The sequence below is a fragment of the Oculina patagonica genome, chromosome 2 (genome assembly GCF_052425735.1).
Source record: "Oculina patagonica isolate OP01 chromosome 2, crgOcupat, whole genome shotgun sequence".
NCBI classification, from domain to species: Eukaryota; Metazoa; Cnidaria; class Anthozoa; order Scleractinia; family Oculinidae; genus Oculina; species Oculina patagonica.
In genome coordinates this window covers 44579369-44598039 of record NC_135759.1, presented here as the reverse complement: position 1 = coordinate 44598039, position 18671 = coordinate 44579369, and the positions used below count along the sequence as shown (strand labels likewise).

Below are 18671 nucleotides of genomic sequence, written 5' to 3'. Positions count from 1 at the left end.
ATACCGAAATGAGTTAGCAAGTCGTATTTTTTGTTTGTTTGCCGATTTGGATCTTACAGTAAAACATAACTGCTTGCATTAACTTAAGGCTGGTTTCCACATCGTGATTGTTTGCGATATTAACCGGTTAGCCGCGATGCAATCGAAGAGATAATAAGTCACAGTTTGAATATCAATCTTATACGGTGCACATGAAATGATAGAATACAAGGTTGTTGCTTATCTCTTGAATAAATTACAAAACGCCATAAGCAAACGATTGCGAGCGCCACTGATAGTAGGACATCGACGTCTTTTAAGACTTTTCATGAAAATGAAATTGATTAATTTTAAGCTATGTATTTTATTGGTTTCCTTTTTTGCGCGAAGTCTGTCTCTCCCCTGCATCCTGGTGATAACATAGATCGCGAAAATTTTCCTTCTAAGAAAGAAAGGGAAATATTTTATAGTATCTATTTCCAATAACTAGATTCCTGCTTGGACAGGCGTCAGCAAATAGTTCTCAACTAATTGCTGTGTGACTGCGTTTCAAGCTTTATTCCCGTGTAAGCTTCCTTTCTGGAGATCTTTCTTTGTCCGATCGACACGCTGTCTGATGTTTCACTTTCCCTTACTCCGTTCTGGCGTTATTCTTATATCTTTCCGGAGTCGCTTACTTATCGCTTTCAATAAATTCGAAGTAATTAACCCAATTTTCGCTTTTTGTACGGCCTTTTAAACAAGAGGTGGCAACTTAAACAAAATTACTATAGTGATGTCCAACGACTGAGCTCTTCACTTCGGGCGATTATCTACAGATTTACAAAGGGGAGGGTCTACAAAGTCCATTTTTAATTGCTTATGACATCACCTTCCGAAAATGTTCGACAATTACTCCACTTACACTGAAAAAGGACTACCGAAAAAGGACTAATGATTTTGACTATTATGAAATTGAAGGAGATGAAGCCTTTGGTGAATGGTTTGTAGCAGACATATCCTGATGAAAAAGTATATATTAAAAGAAGTGAAACAGGCTTCAAAGAAACGTTCAAGAAAACTCCGGCCCGAGGAAGACATCTGGATCGAGGAACTTCGTTCTTTATGAAATTATGGTGGAGCGAAGAATGTAACCGCGGATTATTAACAAAAGGTCCAAAATTATTCAGTTTGCGACATATACAAGGAACTAGAAAGAAAATGAAAGGAAGTGTTAACAGATACGAATATTCACGTGGTCATTTCCTGTGTCGAAGTCATTTCTATGTACCGTTTATTCAAGAAAAATAGCTTTTTATGATGATTTTCAAGCTCTATTAATGACATCACTCACAGTTCTGATTGTGTCGATACACATACTGCTCGATCATTGATTCTGACCCAAAAGTACGGATTGCTCTGAAATTCTAGTATATCAGCCCGCGCGGTTTGTCCATGATACACATAATGTGATGTTTTTAAAAGCAATTTATCTTACAAACAAGTTCCTGGTTTCTTGTGTCAAAATTATGCTTTAAGGTTTCGTCGCTTATAGCCGTCATTGACGCGTTCCCTACTTTGGAGATCCTTTCGGTAGACCACAGAACAAGCTAGCGGTACCGGTATATTTAGCTGCAAACTTCGCGCGCTCCGCATAATATTTAAATAAATAGCATGTTCTGCAGCGTTTCTTTTCGAATTCTCTACAAACGATGAAGCTTAGCTAGTACGACTGAATGTAACAGACGTTTGACTTAAAGTTGAAGGTGATGTTTTTTGTTTCAAATCCCACTTCTTAAAATTGTAGTCTGTCGAGACTAGGAGGTAATTACGTTGTCTGTGCTCGTCCGCTTTAGTTGTAAAAGGGTTCTTGTTAGCTGTCTAAAATAGTACTCGACAAATTATTTTATGTTGTGTTTAATGATGGAAAAGAAATCAACTTACTTGTCATTGCGCCTTGGTTGTCCCCCCTTGGACACATCCAATTGTTGAGTAGGAGAGCGCATGGCAAAGCCAAAATGTTCTCCCCAACTTTCCTTGGGAACATTTTTTTAAGGATTGTTCTTTGAATGTTTTGGCGAAGCCCCAGCGTCAAGCCTTTTGATATTTATTTTTGTTATGAATCTTGGCATGAATCTTTCAATTTCAGCATTTTTTATGTCGATATGTTTTCTTACCTATCTCCTCAAGCATGAAAGTTCACTGAATTGTTTTTTCATTTGCCTTCGCATTCGGATAGCGATTAAGAAGCTGTCCTTGGAAGAGAAGACGGCTTGGCCTTTTTTTATTACAATTTCTGAATTTATCAGAATAAAACTAAATGCAAGCTTTTTAATTTATCATAAGGTCTAGTTAGTCGCTTGTGAAATATTTCGAAAATTGAGGCATTTCATTTGAATAAAGAGCTCGGTTAAGCCATTCTGTCGCAGAGAATCACTGCCCCAACTCCGAAATAATTTAATATCATAAATTCAGATTTTCGCTTATTACATAGTTATCGACGACATGCAAACTATACGTTGCCAAAAAAAAAAAAAAAAAAAAAAAAAACCCCACACCATTTTTTTTTTTTTTTTTTTTATAAGAGTGTTCAGTGAGCTACAGCGCCTCATCACAACATGAAATTTTTCACCTCACTACAACAAATTTTCCCAAGCGATTTTCAACACATCGATACACGTTTTATGTTTCATTTATGAAGGCTATGTTTTGTTCAAGTGAGCTGTGCCTAATTACAACATAAATTTTTGCAAACATTTTTCAAAGCATGGATGCACGTTTTGTGTTCTATTTATAAGGCTATGTTTTGTTAAAGTAAGCTGCGAGGAATTCTTCGGATACATCAGAAAATATTATACTCATGGACATATACATGTATAGAGAGCAGACGCCATTTACCCGGCTTTTGCCTTGTAAATTATCTCTTTTGTCTTTCGAATCGCATCTTTGTTCTCATAACGCGTCGAATCATTTAATATGTTTTTGGTACATACGCATTTTTTAAAGACAGAAAGAGAAATGTCGACCGTGGTTAGACGAAATATTAGAGAGGTTAAGCATGACGTTAACGGCAGACGGCAAACGGCAAAGATAACTTCTGATTTTGAGTTCTTTTCTTCTAATCCGTAAATAAACACACAAAAATGGAAAATGTCTCCTACATCTTTGCAAATACAAATAATTTCACACTTCTGTATACACAACTGAAGATAGACGGCAAAAGTTTTATTTTTGCCGTTTGCCGTTTGCCGTAAACGTCATGCTTAACCTCTCTATTAACTATATACGGCAACTAGATCAGGTTGCGTCGTATTGCTTGTAAACGGTGCTAGCTTTGATTTTACATCATACGCTGTTTTCCTGCGTGATTTAGGAGATTGAACCTGCTATCTGAAGACGATAGTGTATCAAGATGTCATCCAAGAGGTGTGATATGTTGAATCTTTGAGGGAATTAACAAGTATTGGTAATTTGTTACAGAACAGCAAAATTTTGCCCAAAAATTCTGTATTAAACATCTTCGCCAGAAGTCTTTCGGGATTTAGCGCATTTATTTTTCGTTTTTAAGATACAGGCCATCCAAAAGTACATTGGACTTAAGAGTATGTTGGAACCGGATTACTGAACATTCCGTAATTAAATTTTCAAAAACCAAAATCAAGTCTGAGTGCGATGCAGTCGCTTTTATTTCTTACGGTCAGATCCAATTCCTATAAATGGCTTTATAAATGTCATCCAATTTCCACCAAACCACGAAGTTTTCGGCACAGGTTACACGCAACGCAGGGGAGTTGCGTCCCAGGAAAACATCTAAAACACGCATATTGTTTTAAAAGTTTTTAAACATTTTAAAACGCTTTAAAGGACAACGTTACCAAATGACAAAGAACGATCGAATTAAAACGAGAGGTATCGGGAAATTGTCGTTATTAATCATGCAATCGCTTCACGTTGTCTGTATTCTGTTGGAAATAAAACAATTATTAAGAGTCCGGTTTCTTCAACATCGGCAGTTGATATTAGCTTTGAATCAGCATTGCCGAGGAAATATCTCACTGGGCTATTAAAAACGTTTAAAATCACAATAAGACATGTGCAAGTAAGTCCTCGAAATTTTCATAGACAAAATTACGGCAGAATTTATTTCTACTTTAGGATGTTATTTAAATATTCTTTCACCAGAGGGACGATCGCTTATTTTTTGTTAATTAAAATATCTACTTTCAAATAAATTTGGACCATTACCTGCTTTCTATAATTTCAGTAAATAAAGTAAAATGCATGATGTCTGCGCAAAAAACTTAGGCAAACAAAGGTAGCTGAAAAAACAAACCGTTGTCTTAAAAAGCAAACGATTTTGCTTTTCTACATATCACGAAATCTGAACTTGTTTTCGTGTTTATCGAAAAACAAGCAATTAGATTTATAGAATTAACTGAACAGCTAGGAAAATACAACACCAACGTAGTTCAATCTAATGCAATAATGGAACAATTCATTTTTGTTTGGTTTCGCGACAAGCTGTTCAGTCAGTGTGAATGTTGTATCACCTTCATCTAAAAACGTGACAAAAGTTACGTTTTAAGCAATGCAAATTTAAATCCAAGCTATTTTTATAATATTTTCTTCTTCCTTTTAATGTTAAAATGGACGAGAAACGCCCAAGGTGGAAACCTTGTCGATAACGTAGACAAAGCACAGTCCTTCTGGGTAACAGAAGAGCTGTTTATATATGCACAAAACAATAATGTCGAGCTCGATGGTTTTAAGTTCCTATGTTACTCTGTGAAGATTTGTGTTTTAGATATTCTATTTTACGAAGATGTTCAAGTCGGTCTGGACAACGGGCGAAATTCCGAAAATGGAACAAAAGATACAACACAATTTTAGGAGAACCGCTTTTATGTATTTAAACTATAAAAAAAAAACATTTCCAAGAACCAAAAACTCTAATTTCAGATTTTTACATAAGTTTGTTATCATTAATAACAGTGAGTTTCTTAATAGCAGTATAAAAAGCCTCTTCTTATAAAACCATGCACAAATTCCGTGAATACGAGTACCTATCGCGCGATATCTTGTGTATCTTTTTTCGGCTTTTGATATTTTGATAACTTACATATAAAATAAAAGCGGGTGAGAATGGAAAGATCATATAATCATAACAATTTAATTTGGTACATGCTATAAAGTACAAGCCCCGAAGGAGGGAGATGAATCGAAAATATTTTATAAGAGGGGCCAAATCCTATTTAATAAAAGTATGTTCAAAAGAAGCCTAGAAGCTTGGCGACGATGCCAAATTAGGTAAAAGTAGAAAACCACAGCACGCACACAACACCAATACGATGTAACAACATGAAAAACATATTGGACGTTTTCCTTTTATTTTAAACCTGAAGAGGTAAGCTTGATTTTGCCAAAATAAAATTTTAGTACAATTTTCCAAAACGAGAAAGCAAATACATCATGTGTAAAATCGAAACTTGCACAATATGCAATACAACAACATGAATACACTTACACGCCATTGGGCCTAATCACGTAGACTTCACGCTTTCGGGTCCGACAGCGTTTCTTAAAACATTTATATTCATGGTTTTTCTGTCATTTCGCTGGAACAAAGTGACTGATTTACGAAGCGTCGGTGAACTACCACTACCCACCATAACTTTTCAATATTCTATTTACGATTCTGTTGAAGCTGCATACCATTTTTGAAAGAAAAAGTAACCCATCATTAGAAAATTGTACTCCATTCCTACACCTAAAGTAAGAATAATGTATCTTTTTTCAAAACTTTTTTTGCTTTAATTACCCTAAAAAAATAGTTTGATGAATCAACCATTCGATGGGCCTGTTCGAGATGTTTCGAAAGGCCATTCTAGATACCTAAATAACAGTTTTCCCAAACCTTTTTTATACTCCAGTTCGTGAAATCCCTATACTATTATATACCTCTAGGCTGCAAAAGGCCCCCTTTCTGGGCGGAGCCATCCTGTATATTCCACTAAAAGGAGTACTTCCCCGGAGGTTCAATCCAGTATCCGACTCTTTAGACCATCTGTATGATAAGCACACATGTGTTTTGCACTAGGCTTTAGGCAAAACTTTAAATTAATCATTGATCTAAAACTATTTTTTGTGTGCGTTATTTGTTTCACAGGATAAAAACACCGGGCAGATCATTAGACGTTTTTCTCGCCAATAAAACAAAAAAACTATTGTTGGAGAAATTACTAATTGCTTATCGCATATCGGTAAATTCTTACAAAAATAAATGATAGCTTTGCAGTTTGAAACACGTTTTCTTCGCGTAATGACTTGTTTCAGGCATTTTTTAAAGTTTATTGTATTTAAATAAAACACAGATGTTATCTTAAAAGAGGTTTGACTTTTAATTCGCTGAAGTTAATATCAGTAGATGGTTTAAGCTAGTAAAAAATATAACAAAAGGAGAAGCTTTCAGCATTTGAAAAATTTAAAGCCGGTATATGTAGTTTTTATAATTGTAAAAGTGTGCAAAATTTTTTAGAATAGTACGGTATTAACATTATGTGCAGCCATATCGATTATAAGCTAGTGTTTGCTAGTGGAACCTTCATCATACTAATTTAGTTTATATAGCGATAATATTATATGAAAAATATTCTTAAGCGCTTTACAAGTAACATAAAATTGTATAAAATATATAAAAACGATCAGACAGAAAATGGTACATCTTACCAATGTGGACGCCCAGGTTTTATTTCGAATGGTTGTTTAGCGGTAAACTTCACAATATTTTTTGTTTTATTAAAGGTTAGGGAACTATAGAGTTAATCATTTGTCTTGAAAATGAGAAGTTAATAATCGAAAGTTAATAATTGTGTTTAAAGACACTTTTACTTACTTATCGCTGAAGCCACGCGAGAAAAAAATTAATAAAAATTCGTTCAATTTATTACCAAAGATAGATCGTGTGAGGTCGTCTGTGAAACAAGCTGCATAAAATTAAAATCGTTCGTGTTTTGGCGGTGTAAGCTGTATAAATCTTTAATTATACATTTGAAACTATTAAGGCCAAAAACTATTGTTATTTAATATATATGAAAAAACATTTGAGAAAAAGCTTTCAGAAGTAAATTAGTTGTAGATTAATAATTCCGTATTTAGCGTTTTTGGCTCAGCAGTAATTGTTTAGTTAGGTAAATCTTAACAATGCGGGCAGTTTTGTTTAATCACTTTTCACTGTTTGTCCATTATCGGTTAAAACATAAAGAAGGTTCTTTCCTTACATACATTGCTGTGGGACGAAACATAGCCACTTCAATAACGTTAAATCGAGCACATTTGCTTGTTTTCCAGTGGAAATATTTTAACTTTGCTTCATTTATGTTTAATTGAGACAAGATTTATCTACAAACTGTGTTAGCACAAACACCATTGCTCTGACTAAATTAAATCAAAAACATATTCGTTTAAGAGGCGCTTCTTAGAAATCCGTGCACGGTAGACACACATTATCACGCACCTATACAAACAGCTTAAACAACTCTCATTTTACTGTCTTAATCCTGTCTCTAACTAAATTATCATAGAACGTATGGCTTTCCTTTCATTAATTAAAGCTAGACACAGCTAAGAAAATAAGAAAAGAATTGCTCAACTTGAAACACAAAAATCGATTTAGAAAAATGAACGATTTTTATTCCTTTGGTTTAACCAAAGACTGTTTAGCAGAAGTTTTGCATCAAAGAACTGTTTTTCAGGTTTAGTGAGCAGTTTAGCAAACTTGTTTATCTTAAGATCAGTTCCGTGACCACCTTATGTGGACATCGACTTCAAAGAAAACATTTGCTCTGATGTTTCGCTTGTCATGACATTTCAACGACAATTTGTTAATGGGTCGAGTCTTATTTCACAGGATTGAGCATAAAGATCGTCCTAACAGAGGTAATTTTCGCAGTCATCTTTGATCGTCTCAAGATGATATTGCTGGTGTTGTTGCTAGTAGCGTGCGCTGTAACAGGTTAGTGAAAATTTAAATTTAATATTTCCTTATGAAAGACATTTTGCTAAGGTTCGTTTTATTTCTTTTACAACATCGTTTATTGCGAATTTCTTTAAACGAGGCCAAGGCGAGTGCGAACAGTGTTTTCACTGAAACTAATTCAAGGGAACTCATTTTATCGTTGTGAATGACGAACTTCGTTGCGCGTTCTTTCGTGTTTTGTCATTAATATTCTTTTGTTGTCGAAATTGATACCTTAAAGTAAGTTTTTCATCGAGCATCGCTAAAGTTTAACCCAGATAACGTTCGTTTTCCGCTCTTGCATATTGGTTTATAATGGTTTATTTTTGCTCACCAGAAACACCACTTTATGTGATACATTCTATATATGAATAGGCTTAACGGAACACCGTCTCAGATATATGTTAACTTAGATTTCTTTTCTTTTATTTCAGGACAACAACTGCCTTGTGGCAGTACGCCCATTGCCCAGTCACGTGTCATAGGAGGCCAGGATGCAAAGCCAGGGGCTTGGCCATGGCAGGTACGTGGATAACAAAAATTGTTGATAAAGCTAATCAAAATTACAAGCAAACTATAGCTAGGTACACAAGAGTTAGCTTTAAAATCACACCGTTTTAGGCACAAGATATAGCTTACAAGACTGTAGGTTAAGGAAATATTCAGGGTTAATTCTAAAAGACAGCCATGGAACTTTTCTCTAGGTCTGTCTCTGTTGGTATCTCTCCACCTTCCCGTAGATCTCCAGATCTTCCTTGTTTCCCCCTTGTTCTTTTTTACTGATCAGGCTACTAAACATAAAACGTTTCGGATTTTTTACAATCGCTTCATTATCATATGTAACATTAAAAGTATCAATTTTAATTGATACTTTTAAAAAACGTTATCGCAGTGTAGAAACAAGTTGTATTTGTTTTCTCTTACAGATTGCTTTAAAGCGTTATAACAGATTTATTTGTGGCGGATCGCTGATTTCCAAAGACTGGATAGTAACCGCTGCCCACTGTGTCGCAGGCAGCTCGTAAGTGTTTAGATTGCAACGTGTGATTTCTTAAGTAGAGTTTTAATGATTTAGTGTGTGCGCACCGGAGATTAGTTTTATCCTATTCTCCTTTATAGAAATTCTAAGCTGTATGAGAATAAAAGATAGACAAGTTGATTATAAATAAATTACGTTTACCATTGGTCGTTTGTAGCCTCGTAACTTTTCATGTTCTCCTTTTTGTAGAATTCCTAGCAATTATAAAATTGTCGTGGGTGATCACAATCGGAACACAATTGAGGGAACAGAACAAGAGGTGGTGGCCAAACGAATCATCTCTCATCCACAATACAACAGGCCAAGCCGACTCAACAACGACATTGCCTTAATTGAACTAGCCAGCCCTGTAAAACTTTCTCAGCGAGTGAATCCCGTCTGCATACCATCTCATGACTCAGATATTCCAACAGGATCGAAATGCTACATTACAGGTGAGTTGAGATATAAAATAATATTTGTAGACTATTTTACCTTAACTACATACAGTGTATTACAAATTCAGTTATTTTTAATTTGAGATGTGACTAAATTTTTTAGTATTTTTTTGCAGTGCATTTAACGGAATAATTCATTCAGCCTGTTTATACAACTTTAGTATTTCGCGACACCGACAGTTGAATGAAATCTACTTTATTAATTAAGAATATTTTTGCGCAATTTCGAATCGACACAGAAAGAAAGTTTAGGGGACATTGTGATTCGAGGAGAAAGAGAACTAAATTGTTTTCGAGGGTCGATAAAAAAATAATATTGTTTGCTGTACTTCAAACGTTTTCATATTAAAACAAGAGTTTAATTAAAATCATCTGATCTTTACATTAGTAAATTTGATGCACTACAATGAATTATTAGAAATTGTACATTATCATTATTACATCTACACTTTTTTGTTCGCTGTTTTCTTCAAGGTACTAAGTTTCATTTTTGCTTCCGTTTCTAATTTTTCTTTTGTTGATTAGGCTGGGGAAAGATCAGGCATCCTGGAAGTTCTTACCACATTTTACAGCAGGCCAAGATGCCTCCTATCGACAACAACAAGTGCAAACTGAAGATCAGTCAAGCAGGAGGTACTCCACGTGAAACTAAGCGCTGAATTTATAAGTCAACACTGTTTTTATCATTTATTAATTTTTATCTACCCTTAGTTTCAGTGACTTTTACTCGGCAAATGCTGTGCGCGGGTGTGGAGAATACCATTTTAAGCGGTTGCCATGGTGACAGTGGAGGCCCGTATGTGTGCCTGAACGCAGACGGGAAAACGTATTCCCTTCACGGTGCCGTCAGTTGGGGCTCTGGAACATGCAATGCAAGGCAAATCTTCACAGTGTTTGCACGATTGACACGGTTCCGAGCTTGGATCAAACAGCACACAGGAATAGGCGACGGAGGTTTGTAACCAATTTAAATAACACGATTGTTAATAAAAACAGTTACTTTTAATTAGTATATACTTAAACAGTGGATCGCGTTTTTAGAACTCTCTGATTGGGTACTCAAACTCTGGATATCCTTTGCTGTTTATCTCCGAGCAACTTGCTCGAGAAAATTGCAATCGTTGACAGAAATAATTTAGTCAAAAATTATCCTTTTCGGGTCTATTATCTTGGTGTTTTAGTATATACCAGTTCTGTTTATACTAAAAGAACTATCTTCTCAGTGTCGGTTGCTACTCACCATCACTTCGGTGAAACTTAACTATCAGGGTCGTGTTACATCGACAAAAAATGTAAAAGGACGAATTTCAAACCGACGAAGAAAAATGTAACTGGTGGTATGTAAAGGATTATATTGTCCAAATTATTTGTTCCTGATTCGAAAGCACGTTTTTTTTTTTTGATTGATTGCAGCACACAGCACAGGCGTCGTGAAACACATATAGAGCCAACATAGCTATGCAGTTAAAATCTACAACCATGCTTTTTAATGAATGGAGTAGCGTAGAATCGCACGAAAGACTCTTCCTTTAAATTAATTACCATTTAGCTATTATTATGTTTTTTTCATTTGTGTACATAAGGTTACATTTAGGGGGAAAACGAAACTAGCATATGCATCTGTTTGCATTTATAGGAGGAACCCCACCGACACCCGCGTCACCACCTCTCCCTACGACTCCTGGAAACATTGGTAAGAGAATATATTTTTCACTTCTCTCAAATACATTCACACCTCGTAACGACTGAACTCACTGGATGTGTCCTTTAAATCTAAAACCTACTAACGTTGGCAAAAGACTTCCGCCGCGGGTGATACAATTGTGACAAAAATGGATGTCTTGCAACTTACTAAAATTTCACCGCTTATTTTTTTTCCAACTTTGCTTCCACAATTTGCGAAAAGCCAGTATTTGAAAAATTACTTTCAAATCAGCGAAGTATTCCGTTAAAATAATGATATTATTATTTGATTGTCGATTCTGACACCAAACAGGCTGGGGACGATTTGTGACGATCCCAAACTTTCCCTCGCAGTAAGAGAAAAATTATGATTGTTGAAAACTTTATAACATTTGAAAAGCGTGCAAGCTTTTCTCGTGTTCTCCCGATATCCTGCGTGGTTTTATTAAATTCCTAGAAAGTGTGCTCTATTGCTTAATTTGACAAGGCAGGCAAGTAATTGGGTGAGGATTATAAAAATTAATCGTTGTTCTGTAACAGTCTAATCATACCTACGTTTGCTGAATATATTTAACATCAAATTTTCTGCATGTTCTGTTATCTGGCTTAATCTTCCTGATGATAACATGCTTAAGTTATAAGTATTATTAATTTCCACATCGGGATCTTTTCTCTTTCACAGTGTTTCAGTGCTCCTTCGATACCAATACGTGTGGATTCGTTCAATCACATCTCGACAAATTCGACTGGAGTATTAATTCGGGAGGAACACCCTCCAGTAACACCGGACCAAGTCAGGATGTCTCTGGAAATGGTAAGATATCTTTAGATAATGTACTTTAACTTAACGAATCACAGACGACATCTTCATTGTTCCTGAAGTTCAATTTCGACTTGGCATAAATAATTCCGTAACAGAAACCACCAGAATTTAGTTGACGAAATAACAGTAGTTATATATTAAAGAGTTATTCATGGTGGACTGTTAGAGTAAAGTCATAGGAAAGAGAGACACCCCGTTGTATAAGAACTGATTAAAAAAAAAATGTCCAGTTCTTTTTTTTAAAGTGTTATTGACAGAGGCGAGCGAAAATGGTTCTATTTCTGGAATAGCTAAGCAGTAATTTAACATCACGTATAAGCAACAATCCTCATCAAGTAAATGACATAAGTTTATATTTTAAAACTAATTACTTTAACTTTTCGTTCTGTTTAACTTTTACGAAAAAATAATACTGACATTCATTTCATTTCTACAGGAAATTATGCGTATATCGAAACTTCATCTCCAAGAGTACAAGGAGACAATGCAAAGCTTGTGAAAAACGGTTTGTCATTCAGCACTAAAAAGTGCTTGTCCTTCTACTATCATATGTACGGCAACACAATGGGAACACTGAACGTTTACGTTGGGCAAAAGAAAATATTTACCAAGTCAGGTAACCAAGGAAACCAGTGGACACTAGCAAAGGTTGACATAACTGAACCAGGAGCTTCAGAGGTAAAGATAAGCATCAACTGAGTTTAAATACTTCATCAGAACTACAATCATTGACAAAAGTGATGACTCATTATCAATTTAGGCCCTATTTTATTGTTTATTTTATTTGGACCAATTTCATCCTTTTGCCCCACTTTTTCAACCCCCTCCCCCCCTATCAATGTGTTAGTTTGTTTCTAGGAGCCCTTTGCTTCCATTTTACAACATTGGATGGGGGGAGGGGGTTATTTTAGCAGACAGTCATAAATTTAAAAACTGGTGGTAAATTTGTCATAAAAACAGCAAAGCGAAGTCAATGTGTCAACTACTTTTGTCAAAGATTGTAGTTTATCTGTCTTTTTCAAACATTTCGCCTCAGCTTTCACAAACACTAGAATGATCAAGTAGAAGGAAAAAATATTTTGACTGTATCACGTCATATAATGTCGAACGACGAGTAAATCTGCAATCTGAAATCCGCAATCTTTAATTTACTTTTGATTCACTCATGCGTCCGACAAAATGACAACAAACGATATAACTTTTTACAGGGCCGTGGCCGCTTTTAAGGCAAACCGAGGCATTTGCCTCAGTCATTTCGTTTTTGATGTTTTCTTCTTCTTCTTCCTTTTTGAAGGGCGGGGGGGGGGGGGGATTAAATACCTGGGAAGAGAATTTAACTATGGAAATTGCCTCAGTCATATTTTTTTCTGGCTATGGCCCTGTTATAGTGTTCACAAAGTAAACAAATGAATAAAAAGGGCTGAAGTAAATAGACTCGTTCAAATATAACTGTCCGCTTTTAAAGATATCCATGCTCTTCAAATCCAAAGGTTTCATTTTGAATTTTTCTTTTTCAGCTGATATTCGAAGGAATAGCTGGAAGCAGTTATACTGGGGATGCTGCTATTGACAATATTGTGTTGAAGGAATGTGGCGGTGGGGGAGGTGGAGGATGTGGTAAGTTATTGTAAGTTTACAAATACTTCTTAAATCAACTAAGCAGATGACAAGTCGACCAAAGTCTAAAGATTGCAAAAGCTGATGAGCGAAGTAAATTGCCCCCTGAAGATCAGAGTTCATAAGGCAATGTAAAGACCCGTTGAAGTTAGCCTGAGAAGAAACTGAATACAGAGTCAATTCGATCCAATTCCAATTCGATCGGGAATCCGGGGCCACAGGTTTGTCAGTCGCAGACTGTTACGTGCTACCCTCTTAAAATCAAGAAGATTTAGTCAGCTAGCCTTAAGAGGGAAATGTTTCGTCTGACCATTCTAAGGGCTAACGCTCGAAACATAGGCGTTTTAACTCTTCACTTCAAGTTGTTATCCACTAAGTCATTATAACGTTTTGAATGCGTTATTGAGAAACGGGAAACAGATAAAAAGCCAGATCACATTTGAAAATAAAAAAGGGACAAGCCAAGAATTTAGAACTTGGAATAAGCATTTCCGAGTTGTATTTTACTTCGTGTTTAATAATAGTCTTGGCGCACAAACATTCGTGTTAATATGAGTTTGACCTGCAAGACAATGAACGTTCAAGTTAAATTCCTTTTCAATATGAAACGTTGCACACCAAGACTTTTGATTTCCTTCGCCACTAGTCATGAAGGAGGTACATTGCATCAACAAAGCACGCATGCATGTTAGTGGATGTATGCTGCACTCACGTATTATTTTCTTAAGTGTTTGAAAGCTTAGTATGAAAGAACGCGATTGCTCCAGAATTCTTCAAGGATTTTGTTCGATTGAAATGGATCGTCATTAAATGACTCTTTTCTTAATATTTCAGACTACGGTTGTAACTTCGACAAATCATTGTGCGGCTTTGTTCAGGATAAAAATGATGTGTTTGACTGGACACGATTGAAGGGAAGTACTCCGTCTTGGCAAACGGGACCATCTGCTGACCATACCACCGGAAATGGTATGAGTTTTTTATTATTATTTTAATATTACTTTACTTTCTGCTTATTATTATTATTATTAATACTTACTTGGATATAATAATACTTATTATTTGTGGCAAATATAACGATAACAATAACAAAAAAATAACCTGTAAAGAGTTTACTCATAAACAAAATGGCATCTCGATGACGTCAAAATAAGTTGCTGTGGCAAAAATCCATATAGACAAGTATAAATATACATATAAATTTTAAGCTACTTTTAATATATTATTTTCTTCAAGATGATAAAATAAAAATTTAAGCATTAATTTTTAAAAAAAAATTGTCATGCGGGCATAACAAAATAAGGTGGCTATAAGCCTTATTGGCAGAATGAAAAATAAGAAGAAAATTTAATTTTGTCTTAATTTTACGACGAAATATATCAGTTATAAAGTTATAATTTTCGAAAGGTTTCTGGTGCATTTGATTTAAACATCATATGCACCTTATCATGTGACTGATAAATATGTGACAGGTGCTAAAAAGCCAAAGAGGTCGGAAAAAAGTGTTTAATAGCATATCAAATTGCTGTCATGTAATTTTCCTAACTGACATTTTGTTTAAGTTCATACAACAATTTTCCATTTTTCTACCGTGACAGGATATTACATGTACATCGAGACATCATCCCATTATTATGGTGCCAATGCAAAACTCAACAGTCCCAAGCTTCAATTCAGCGGGAACATGTGTCTTAAGTTCTACTATCATATGTATGGTGCAGGCATGGGGACACTTAATGTTTTCATAAATGGAGCAAAAGTGTTTACAGAAAGTGGGGATAAAGGCGACATGTGGCTGAGAAAGGAAGTAGATGTAAATTTCTCAGGAATGTATGCGGTAAGGAAATTTTCCATGGCTGCTAAATTTAACAAACATCGCTCGATATTCAAAAAGTAACGATTTCTTTATTTTTATGATACGAGCGGGCTATCGTAGATGGCATTTGCATTTCCCTGGGAAACGAGTTAATTCTTACATTTGAACCGGTGAAATTGATCGACTAGTAATAAACAACAAAAAGAATTTTGAGGTTGTAAACTAGGAATATAAATATAACTGGATATTGAAAATCAGATCGTTTTTTTTTTTTGTCCTGGTCGGTTTAATTTGTTGTTTTCTTTCCAAGGGCAACTAAAAGCCCGGGTTTTTTTGGAGGCATTTTTGCTTTCTAGCATCTCCACATATGCCTGTTCGCAGTTTGCTCAATTTGTAACATGGCTATTGTAGACGTGATAGGACGGTCCAACTACAATCTGGAACTCACTGGACCTTACTTTAAAACTCAGTAGAACTATTTCAATTTTTAAGAAAGCATTGAAACGTTAATCAATTGTAGAGTTTTTAAATTTGTGATTATGTAAATTAGAATGTAATATTATTAATTTTATTATATTAGTATTTAATTGTAGTATTGTACCATATATATACCGCCCTTGCCCACAGGGCTAGGCCAAAGGAAGGACCATATATATAATTGTAGTATTGTACCACATATTGTACCACAAATGACCACGGCTCACCATTAGAGTTCACAGTAGCTCAGTGATAAGAGCGTCCGACTAGTGTACGGAAGGTCGTGGGTTCGAGTCCCATCTGCGAACTCAGAAATTTTTTTCTGAGCTCATTCTCTCCACACATCAATCCATTATTATTATTGTACCATAATGTCTTCGAAAAGCCCCCATGGGTAAATATAATAAAGGATGTATGTATGATTTAATTAAAGTAGGGCATCAGATGGGCGCGCAGCGGGGACAAGATCGATAGCTTGACCTTCGTTGTAAAGAGGTCTCTGTTACAGGAAAATCGTTATTTGAGGAACTTCGACTGCATTCATTTGTTTTAGAAAATTAAAGCAAGGTGCCCGGAATAAAGTAGATACCAATTCAAGTGTAGGTATTTATGGCTCAGATGTTTATGGTTGCTTCTGATTGTAGTTTTTCTCCCTGCCTTAAATCCTTTATTATTATTGTAGGTTATATTTGAAGGAATAAAAGGAAGAACTTTCCAGGGTGATATCGCAATAGATGATTTCCTGTTGTCTCCGGGATCTTGTCCATCAAGTAAGAACAAACAGTAAAACATTTCTTTATACTAAAAAAATGTAACCAATTAAACACATTCAGTGCAAGACATTTAGAATCTTCTTTATACAGATAGTTTGATAAAAAGAGTTCCGCTTTAGACGATATAATAAACAAACAGTTGTCATATAACATGTTAGCCTCTAGTGTTAAATGTAGAAGACTCTAAAAAATGCATAAAAAGTCACAATATCTTTTCTTAGCAATGCCATGGACTCTCCTGTTCTTCAAATTGTAACTTTTAACTTGTTCTGCCGCATAACATAGATGTATTGAATAGAAAATAACGGTAATACCTAGTTTTGTTCTGAAACATTTATTTCTTTAGTTCATTAATTTGGAATTTATTTCTAATTGTGAAAACAAACGGCAAACAAACAAACAAACAAAAAGACAAGAAAACAAGAAAACAAACGAGAAAAAGAAAAAACTAAGAACCACGGCACTAAAGCAGAGCTTCAGCCACGACTGGTACTTCACTTCAGCTTTTTTCTTGTTGAATGTCACAGCAGTTTTACGTTTTAGAACTTTTTACAATTACAGTTAACTATTTTTAAGTTTCTGAATCGATATATTGTTTTTGTTTATGTCGTAGGTACGCCAACACCGCCACAACCTACAACTCCACAAGGTAGGTATATATTTGTACCATAACCATCTCCATCATAAAAATATACAGTCCTAAAACAATAATGGCCTATAGCAAAACTATTTAGAATATATAGCGAAGGTAAACCTTGCGCTCCAAACAACGTTGTGGGCGCTCCTTAATTTATCCTTATTCCTTACGTTTTAGTTATTGATTGCAATTTTGACCGATCAATGTGTGGCTTTGTTCAAGACAACAATGATACGTTTGATTGGACGCGAAACAGAGGCAGTACCTCCTCTAGTAATACCGGTCCAAGTGCCGACCACACCACTGGGAGCTATTATGGTATGGATTATTTTATATTTTTATTTATAATATAACGCACATTTAAAATAAATTTACAGTTTATTATATTTTTTTGACCCGACGTTGTGCAAAAATTATATATAAACATATTTTACTGGTTACAGGATACTACATGTACATAGAAACATCGTATCATCAGCCAGGTGACAATGCAATACTAATCAGCCCCAAGTTTTCATTCAGTGGGAAAAGGTGTCTTCAGTTCTACTACCATATGTATGGTGCAAGCATGGGCACATTAAATGTGTTCTTAAATGGAGCACGGGTGTTTACTGCATGCGGAGATAAAGGCAACAAGTGGCTTAAAGCTGCTATAGACGTTAATTTACAGGGAATGCATGTGGTAAGATATTTATTTTCACTGCAGTTATTATGCCTTTCATATCTTGATCGTGATGATTGTGAATTTATGTGCAATACAAGAGGGTCACTAAATGAATTCTTGGGAACTGTAAAACCGAATCAAAAGCCACCAGAATAAAATATAAATTTGACATTTGTTAAAGGAAACGAACATCATTACACAGAATGATTACGGGCCGAATTAACAGGTATTAAAAGGACGAAAAAAAACCTGACGTCCTGTATAAAAAGAAGCTCCCATTTATAACACGTGGCAGTCTACGTTCATTTTAATAACTGATACATAAATTTACGATATTAAGAGAAGAAGGCACATCAGCCCTAGATAGTTTACATGCGGACCCTCTATCCAGGTCGAATTAGAAATTAATTGGTTTTTCAGAAGGGAGAAAGACCGAAGTACACGGGGAAAACCCCCGAAGCGAGGCATGAACCATCAACAACATCAACCCACAAATGACACAAGGCGCCATCTCCGCTATCTCCCGTCAAACGTTACTTCCCAGTTTAAACTTATTTCGTTATTGTCGTTATGCTTTATACGCTGAGATGTGATCTTTTTTTTTTTTTTACTATTGAAGGTTACGTTTGAAGGAATAAAGGGAAGCAGTTACCAGAGTGACATCGCAATAGACGATTTCCTGTTGACTCCGGTACCTTGTACCTCGGGTGAGTAGTCACAATGATCCATTACT

General features: G+C 35.4%; 1 protein-coding gene across 2 annotated transcripts in view; it reads left to right on the top strand.

Annotated features, from left to right (window-relative positions):
* Positions 1-7913: 7913 nt before the first annotated feature.
* Positions 7914-18671, top strand: part of LOC144644768 (MAM and LDL-receptor class A domain-containing protein 1-like) — a 47727-nt gene continuing 36969 nt past the window's right edge. For both annotated transcript variants that reach the window (XM_078504294.1, XM_078504293.1), the window contains exons 1-17: positions 7914-7969; positions 8407-8495; positions 8899-8993; positions 9201-9445; positions 9974-10081; positions 10160-10402; positions 11085-11141; positions 11814-11945; positions 12391-12632; positions 13472-13571; positions 14406-14540; positions 15170-15408; positions 16547-16634; positions 17251-17286; positions 17452-17592; positions 17718-17956; positions 18558-18645. In XM_078504294.1, coding sequence (XP_078360420.1) covers positions 7927-7969; positions 8407-8495; positions 8899-8993; positions 9201-9445; positions 9974-10081; positions 10160-10402; positions 11085-11141; positions 11814-11945; positions 12391-12632; positions 13472-13571; positions 14406-14540; positions 15170-15408; positions 16547-16634; positions 17251-17286; positions 17452-17592; positions 17718-17956; positions 18558-18645 — 2320 coding nt within the window. In that variant the 5' untranslated portion in view covers positions 7914-7926. The remainder of the gene's footprint in view (positions 7970-8406; positions 8496-8898; positions 8994-9200; positions 9446-9973; positions 10082-10159; positions 10403-11084; positions 11142-11813; positions 11946-12390; positions 12633-13471; positions 13572-14405; positions 14541-15169; positions 15409-16546; positions 16635-17250; positions 17287-17451; positions 17593-17717; positions 17957-18557; positions 18646-18671) is intronic.